We start from the raw sequence: 9,208 nt of genomic DNA, 5'->3' as shown, positions 1-9,208 counted from the left end.
AGAGGAGAGTCTATGTAGCCCTGCCTTTCCTGGAGACCAGGTTGGCTTTGAACTCACAGAGATCTGCCTGCTTCAGCCTCTGAAGTGATGGTGTATGTAAGACACATCCCAGCCCCATCCGAAATCCTTACCATATGCTATTCCACACATCTAATAGTGACCAAAAAAATTTATAAAATATCAATCTTCAAACAAAGATGCCACTTTCTCAGCTGAAAACCTCTCCATCTCTCCATGGGTGGTTCTCAGTCCAGACGCAAATAGAATTAGGCTTTAGAAAGCCAAATATTGTTGCTCAACCCCCAACCTGCACAGGCTTTGATTTACTTGGTCCAGATACAGTCCCTGGAGAATCTATTCAGTTGCTGCTGGTGGAGAGCCAAGATCCAAGTCTTGGAGCTGTTTAAAGAGCTATCAAATACTACCGAAGATTTTACTTAGAAAGAATTTCAAATCAGGCTGGGGAGGTGGCTTATTTGGTAAAGTGCTTGCCATGGACACTTGAGAAACTGAATTTGATCTCCCAGGACCCACATGGTAATCCTATCCCTGAGGAGGCCAAGGCAGCTTTGTTGGCCAGCTGATTTAGTTGAATTGGTCAGTTCCAGGTTCCGTGAGACACCGTGTCTTAAAAACGTCAGGTGGTTAGTGATTAAGGAATTAATTTAACCTCTGGCTTACACACAAATACACACACCTCAAGGGGGGGGTATTCATGCATTCACCCATGTGCACAAATATGTGTATACCTACAAACACGTGTATACATACACACAATACATACACACACACACACACACACACACACACACACACAAGAAACCGTTGTATTAAGTGACTGGTGTATGGATGAAGTCCTCAGATACAAATGTATTTGTATTTGTAATTTGAAATACCATTTGTAACGGTATTTCCATGCATCTGTGAGAAAGATGAAAGCCACCTCATATATTGCAAGCCCCAAAATGCTGGAAGGAAGAAAGCATCACTGACTCTTGCGTTCACTTCTAGATTTACAATGTTCATTACACCATGAGTATCAACGGGAAGCTACAAGATGGGTCCATGGAAATAGATGCTGGGAACAACTTGGAGACCTTTAAAATGGGAAGCGGAGCTGAAGAAGCGATTGAAGTCAATGACTTCCAGAACGTAAGTACATTTCAAGTGTCTAGAGAGTTGGGCAGGCAAGCCCTGGCTTTCCTGGTCTGAGGAGAAGCAGCATCTCTCTTGTTCTTTACGGCAACTTCGATGCCCCCGACCCACCTGCGCTGTGGAGCCTGTGCTCCGTGAGAAAGGGCCTTGCTTTGTCTTCCATGTCCTCCAGAGGAAGAAACATGGCAGAACATACAAAACAATAAAACCTTTTCGGATGCAGTAGCCCCAGCAGTTAGGGAGGGCGACACAGGAGGACCCCTTGAGTCCAGGAGTTCGAAGCTGCTTGGCAGCATGAGATTCCCATTTCCAGGCAAGGTAAAAGATTTTTAAAAAGGAAACAAACAAACAAGACAAGACAAGACACCCCAATTCAGTTCAGGTCCTTAAATAACTATTTGAAAAAATGAATTTACTTCTAGAAAATAAAAGATATATGGAGTTAGAAATCAAGATGGAGCTTTATTTTTCTAATGGAAAAGTATGTTATTGACAAGAATATGCTCTTCTTGGGACTGCACAAAGTCTTCAAGAAAGACTCATGAGAGCTATGTCATTCCAGGTGGTTTTCTATAACCTGACACATAAAATGTTCAAATAACATTCAAGGACAGCAGGAACAAAACCTTGGACTTCTAGAGAATAAAGACATTCTAATGACTGGGTAGTTTCCCGACAACAGTAGGTTCTACTTCCATGTTTTTCTAAATTCCCATTTAATCCAGAAAAGAAGCATGGGTGGATCCCCTAGACAGCCCAGGTTTTCTGGCATGGCTATTACAACAGACACATTTCAGCCCCCTTTGTGTTTTGACCAAAATTTGATTTACAGGCAACCTACGCCATTAGATTATTGGTTGATGCTCCAGTGTGCATCTGCTAACAGAAGTGTCACTCAGGCTAAATTTCCAGTTGACTGCTGACAAAATCTTATTCTCTTATGTTCTGTGATGAGGAAGAAGCATCCGTATTTGGGTTCTTCTGCTAAATCTGCAGACAAAGTAGGTGAAACTTCGTAATGAAGGAGGGCTCTTGAAAATGTCTCTTCTGATAGTTTATGGGTCTACAAACATCTCATCAAACCATCTTCCCCTGATTGATGAGAAAAAAAACGAAAAGAAGCTTTTCATTTACACGAAAGCACTCCTCTTGTGGGAGCCAAAACATGCTTCGTGAGTCCTTTTGAATTCCCAGCAGATGCTAGCATCAGTGCTCAGAGATGCTAAACGCTGATGTGGATGGGGCCTGGCTGTGTTGATGGAGGGCCCCGCCCTGGGGACAGGCTCTGTAGCTCTGAGTGTGCCCAGCTGCACTTTGGTCGGTCATCACATTGCAAATGGTTCTGGTCTGTGCACAAGTATAATGTCTCTGGACCTATTAAATGCTTTTACTGCAAAACCCAGGACAGGGCAAAGCATTTTTTCTCTCTACTACTCGATATAAAGGAATAAAATGTGGTTCCTCCACAAACAGCATTCAACCCAGAACAAAACTGAATACTGTGATGTGCTGCAATGTCAAAATATGCAAAAGAGGTTGAGGATGGATTTCAAAAGGCCCCTCACTCTTGAGAGGTTCAGGTAGTTTAATCCCAAACCTATATACCTGTTTTATAATCCTTCGGTTCTTTCTAATAATGGTATTGATTGTATTTTGTTCTCATAGACCAACGGGCCACAAATATTTTATAAACTGATCAATTCTCTTTGATAGCTCCTACATTTCTCTAAGTCAGACCTGGTGAGGGGAACATTTTTTTGATGGATAGTACCTCTTATGGGTTTCAACCAGCCTGGACTTTTGAAAAGACATGAATCAGCCTCTGTGGTCATCTGCTATTACTTCTGCCTCTATTTTAAACCATCTGTCAAATGCGGGAAGTGTGATTGAGGCTCACCGTATGTGGGGATGCTGCTAGGTACAAGGGGTGAAAGATGACTGACATTTACCCTTCAAGGACCTTCTGGTCCAGTCTAAGAGAAAGATACAGGACTGTGCAGCGATGAGCTATGGGCGGAGTGTGCTCCACACACAAAGGCAGCACTGCCAATCAGTGGCTTTGCACGGGTTTAGCAAGGTGATGACATAATTGAACAGCGTCCTGAGGGATGATTTGTGAGGCTGGGAGCTGGACCACGGGTCTTTCTAGACTAGCACCCTACCACTGAGCTATAGCCCCAACCCTTTTGAAAAGTGTCTTGAACTTTAATAGGGACCGCTGGAAAGGATCCTACAAAAGAACTCACAGTCCCCAGGCCAGGGCAGTCACCTCAAGGATGGGACTAGGATGGATGGAGATAAAGGTGGGGTTAGATCACCTAAGGTTCTGAACTGTAAATTGGCACCCGGGGTATTTTAACAGAGTCCAACATAGAACAGACACCTTGAGAGAGAGAAACACTGCGGGGGGGGGGGACAAGTTCTCCAAACTTTGTTCCCTGAGGGGAGAAAAAACAAAACAAAACTGAGTTGATTCACAGTTCGTGATTTATATTCTGAAAGACTATAATCTGACAAGCGTCCACGCTGTTGGCTAAAGCCAAGCTCCTCAGATCTGAAGCCAGTAACGAAAGCCACGAGTAAAAGCCAAAAATAGTCAATAGTAGTGAACACATATGGGTATTCTGGGTTTCCAGCAAGCAATTCTTTTCATGTGTGGATATTTGAAATTTGTGATTTAAAAAGCTAGAGGGGGAAAAAATGACAGTATAACCTACCTGGAAGGTAGGTAGGTTATTGATTTCAAAAGTCAATATAACCCTCCACCGTAATGTAAAGGAAAAGTAAAATGAAGGTAATTTATAGTGAGATATGGATTTCATATGTGCATTCCCAGACTGATGCATTAACTGGTATTAATAAAGTCAAACGCATACACTGGCCATCCCAAGACTGCCAGTGCCACACCTGCAATGCAGCCGGCCACAAGTGAGCTTTGGCAATTAAGTGTTATGAAATTCTCTGACAGTCGGCGTCGGGACCAATCTCTTGATGGGCATGGCTGTGCATGCCTGCCATCCCGGCACTTGGGAAGCTGAAATAGGATCATGAGTCTGAGACAAGCCTGAGATTCTGACTCGGAAATAAAGCAAAAACTAATTTACTTCCCTTTCTAAGTAACCGTGTGTAGGAACTGCACTGTGCTGGGAGCTATGCTCCGCCACAGTACGCTTATATGGAAAATGAAAACCGTGTTCTGTGCCAGGCGGAACCTACAAACAGTGCTTTCCTAGGACTCAGGGCAGTTGGTTCTTCAGGATTCCAGTGTTCGGGGGGCCCGAAAAGGCCAGACTAGCCCAACATTTGTATCAGATTCTTTTTTTTGTTTTGTTTTGTTTTTTCGAGACAGGGTTTCTCTGTGGCTTTGGAGCCTGTCCTGGAACTAGCTCTGTAGACCAGGCTGGTCTCGAACTCACAGAGATCTGCCTGCCTCTGCCTCCCGAGTGCTGGGATTAAAGGCGTGCGCCACCAACGGATTTCTTCGATGCCTGTCAGGGGCAGGACTCCCTTCTCCCCCTTGAGGCCCTCTAGGGGTCACAGATAGAGCAGCAGCCAGGACTTTATTATATGGCTCTTTTGATGAATGTTGATTTTTTTTTTAAGTCTTCACTAGTTGCCTTTGTTAGCAAATTTCCTCATTATCACTGACTTCTGAGGCCCTGTTTGTTGGCTAACACAGGAGGTTTGCCTGACTTTCTTGTACTTCTCCATCTGTTTAAATCGCTTAATATATCTGGCCACTTGAGGCAGATTTGCAGCTAGACATGACGGCCAAGTGTGAATTCGTCTCCACCAGTCCCACCCCATGGGCTTTCAGCAACCTCCGCAGGGTGTGTACTGGCAGAATGGCCTCGGTACTAGGTCCACTTCCCGTGTAGCTGACCTCCAGAAGACTCTGCTCTCTCCAGGTGTACTGGAGTGATGTGTGATGTCCTCCAACACACCTCATGTTCAGAGAGCATATGTGTCTGGAACTAGAAAACCTACCACACAGGAAAGCAGTGGTCTCTCTCTCTTGCTTTTTCAGCTCCAAGTCCTAAATTTACACGCAGAGCAAGAGCGGTAGAGATTTGGGGAACAGCATAACAGATACCAGTGGTTCTCAAGCCATATTCCTTGTGGTACCAGCAGGGCAGCCTCCAAGGGCTTGCTGAAAATACAAACTTAAGACGTTGAGTCAGAAATTCTCACCCTGGACTTGGGACCCAGCCCCCTGGGTTCCGTCCCAGTGACTCCGATACAAACAAATGTTTATGAACCACAGGTACAGGAGAAACCTGACCTGAAAGACTGATACAAGTCTTTTAAAGATTTTACTCTGAACAAGTTCCCTTTGCCCTCGACTGCTGGGCCTCAATTCTAACTGTCTGTCCCTCGTTGACATCTGGGTAGTTTAAGAATACTCAAGAGACTGAGCACCACATTATCACTGCAAGAAGAATATTTTGGGAGGGCCCGGCAGCTGGGTTCTGTTTTTAGGTTCTGTTTTTAGGTTGGTTTTGCTTGTTTATTTTAACAAGATCCTGCAGACCGCAATGTGGCCTACACACTCGCTATTTAACCAAGGATGACCTTGAACATTTGATCCTCCTGCCTCCACCTCCCCAGCTTCTATCACCAAGCCTGGTTTTGTCAACTATGTCCTTAAAAATCTCTCCAGAGGAAGTTAGTGGCCAAAGCAGAGTGCTGTGGTCAGACCATGTCTCTGCCATGTCGAGGAGCTGGGTCAGGAGGGACAAGGTGTGAACAAGTGGGCCTCAAGGCAAAGAACGGGCCATGCAGGAAGAGCCATCTTGGCTCCCCTATTCTGTCACCTGCTGGCCTCCGTGGGTTTCAGGTCCAGGAAGGTAGATTCCTGTGAGTCTCCTCCAGCTTGACTTAGAGTTAGCTTTGTCTCTGTTTAAGACCCCTGAGCCCCAGTTCTGGATTTGTGCTATTATTTCCCCGCGCCATAACACTGCCTCAGTCTGGCCTTGTCCTACATTGACCTCCACACCACAGGAGGTCATCAACGTTCAGACACGTGGTGGCATCGACATTATTAAGCATAACATTTATGACCTTTAAGAGTATTGAGATCATTTATTCCTCATGAATGACATCAGCAGAATCAAAGTCAGATGCTCCTGGGACAGAATGTGCAGTTCCTTCTTGCATCCTCTTCAGTTGAGAGCCGTGCCCAACTGTCAACTCAGAGGGAGCTTTGTGCCGATGTGTCCCTTAAGGCTGGTCCCCAGCCAGGAGGAGACATTGTTTATATCTCAGAGGGGACAAAACAAAACACCTAAATGCTCCGGTAAGATTTAGCTCCTGGAGCCATGTACGGCTTTTCTGTTTACTTCAGACCCAGTAACTGGGGAAAGCTCAAAATTAAGGGAATTCATTAATATAACTAACATCTTACGAGAGGCTTCGTAGGATCACAGATTGACAGACACACACATGCACGCATGCACACACACCTGATCTCAACAAGTTCATAAGTGTGAACTGTGGACCAAGTGGCAAATGAAAGAGGAGGCTTAGAGAAAGTCAGAAATGGAGAACTCATCTAGGCCATGGGCTCAGAAAAGGCTGCGCGGCTAGAGCGGCAGCTCATCTGAGCTTCCCGCTGCACAGACAGGGTTCCTAACATGAGCCACAACCCTTCATTGTCCCCCCTCCTGAGGGTGCTCACTAAAGCATCCTCCCCTGCCTTTCCTAGCCTCTGCATCCACCTTGTTTTTCTCTACAGCCTTCATTTCTGCCCAAATTTATATTTGCTTCTTATTGGAAAACAATGTTGGCAAATTCCATGAGAGCCGGGACTTTATTGTGTTTATCCTTAAAGCTGACACCTGGAATGCCCGACAGGCAAGACGTGCAGTGGATGGGGAGAATAAGTGGATGGACCAATGAGCTCTTATCTCGTAGGGTATCACCGGGATCCGGTTCGCTGGAGGAGAGAAGTGCTACATCAAAGCACAGGTGAAGGCTCGGGTCCCCGAGGTGGGCACTGTGACCAAACAGAGCATCTCTTCTGAACTGGTGGGTACCAACACACCGACGGGCGGCACTGAAGATACCCCCTTCTCTCCTGGGCAGGTTCATGACCAGAACCTGAGCTGGGTTTTGCTCTCCCAGAAGAATGTATCTGTCCTGCTGGCTCCGAGTGATCTTTCTGACATGGTGCAGCATATTTAAAGGTGTGGGGAGGCCTGCTTTAAAGGGCATTAGGTGGACAGCTCAGTGAGTAATGGCATTTGCTGTCAAGCCTAACAGCCTGAGTTGGAGTCCTGGAACCCACATGGCAGGAAGAACGAACGGGCTCCTTCAAGTTGTTTGCCAGCACCCACCCATGTGCTGTGGCTACACACACACACACACACACACACACACACACACACACACACACACACACACACACACACTCTCATACGCACACATAAGAAACACAGGAAATGTTTCAGTGCATCGGGGCTCGGTATTCAGATGGCCTTCTATATCCATACGTGGCTATCAGAGCAGGGATTAGAAGTTCAAAATAGCAGAGTGGTGGTGGCACACGCCTTTAATCCCAGCACTCAGGAGGCAGAAGCGGGCAGATCTCTCTGAGTTCAAGTCCAGCCTGGTCTACAGAGCAAGTTCCGGAACAGCCAGGGCTACACAGAGAAGCCCTGTCTCAAAAAGCCCCACCCCCCAAAAAAATCAAAATAAAGATTAGAAAAAAAGCTCGCAGTTAAACCTTCACTAAAGGGACTTAGAAGCCCTCTCCAGTCTCAGCGCCACAAAACGTGGGAATTCTTCCCCAAGTGTTCCTCTTGCAGGAAGCTGGGGCAGAGCGCTCTTTCCAGGGGTTTCCTGGGACACTGGGCTGAGATGTCCTCCAGCTCTTCCCTTGTTTTCGGTTTTGAAAGCAAGGGACTGAACGGAAGGCCTGGCTAGCAGGGCAAGCACCAAGCTATAGCCCCCCCTTTTTTTCAAACACAGGGTCTCACTAATTTCCCAGGTTGGCCTTGAAAGTTCAGGCTAGAGTGGAACTCACTACACAGCCCAGGCTGACCTCACCCTCTACACATTTTAAAAACATAATTCTTCCATTTGTTCTGGTATTTTGTTGGTTTTGTATTACTGGCAATTGAACCTTACATATGCTAGATAGTCACTGCACAAGCTATACTCCAGCCCTAAATCTGAATTTTTAAAAAATTTCCTTTAAGAGTTGTATCATGTCCTAGAAACCCATTTAATATTTTCTGTCTAACACTTTTAGGGCTTACAAAGTGGCCACAGCCATGACTGTCTTCCATCTGAGCTGTGGCAGGGGTTCTGGAAGGATTGACGGCTTGGGAACCCTAAAAATGTGGATCCAAACCCCAGCTGTCACCTTCAAACCATTGCTTACATACTGGGCCCATGGCCTTAGAATCTACTAGATGAATGGGAAGATTGCCACTCATAATTGCTAATTTTATTATGATCTTCCCTGAGCCTGTGTATCCCAGCAAGGGAAGTGAACCGAGTGTCAGATCGATCCCTCAGGGTCATGGAGGGAAACTGTGGATAACAGCACAGCAAAGGTGCCTGGAAACCACCTAATTGTTTGTTCCCCTGAGAGCCGCAGCAGGTGATGTCTCAAAACAGAACAAAACACAAGCTACAAACCAACCTGTGGGCTCTGGAGGCGAGCTGGAGGTCCTCTTCCTTCACCTACTTCAGTTACCCCAGTGTTCTTGCTGTAAGATGGAGACCAGACCCCCTTCATTCTCCTGTGGGCTGTGCTGCTCGGAGCCAAAGGCCATGACTCACAAAAGGGCCGCCTAAAACGGGGCCGGGACCCTCTGCTGTGGTCCTTGCACTTCTCCTCATGGCACCGCATTGCTGTGGAGCTCTGCCACTCCATCGCTGTTTCCCATCCGTGGGTGTGTGCTCAGTCTCTCGCCTGCCCTGAGAACCAACGCCCCCAGTTGAATCACCCAGCTCTCATCGTAACTTCGTAGTGTGGAACTTGACACTTTTGTCTGTTGAGAGTGTGTGTGTGTGTGTGTGTGTGTGTGTGTGTGTGTGTGTGTGT

General features: G+C 46.4%; 1 protein-coding gene across 2 annotated transcripts in view; it reads left to right on the top strand.

Annotated features, from left to right (window-relative positions):
- Positions 1-9,208, top strand: part of Cnmd (chondromodulin) — a 25,649-nt gene that overhangs the window by 4,856 nt on the left and 11,585 nt on the right. For both annotated transcript variants that reach the window (XM_005366048.3, XM_005366047.3), the window contains exons 3-4: positions 1,012-1,152; positions 7,069-7,182. In XM_005366048.3, coding sequence (XP_005366105.1) covers positions 1,012-1,152; positions 7,069-7,182 — 255 coding nt within the window. The remainder of the gene's footprint in view (positions 1-1,011; positions 1,153-7,068; positions 7,183-9,208) is intronic.

The sequence above is a fragment of the Microtus ochrogaster genome, unplaced genomic scaffold (assembly GCF_000317375.1).
Source record: "Microtus ochrogaster isolate Prairie Vole_2 unplaced genomic scaffold, MicOch1.0 UNK6, whole genome shotgun sequence".
NCBI classification, from domain to species: domain Eukaryota; kingdom Metazoa; phylum Chordata; class Mammalia; order Rodentia; family Cricetidae; genus Microtus; species Microtus ochrogaster.
The sequence above is the reverse complement of the archived record's forward strand: the minus strand, read 5'-3'. Positions and strand labels throughout refer to the sequence as shown.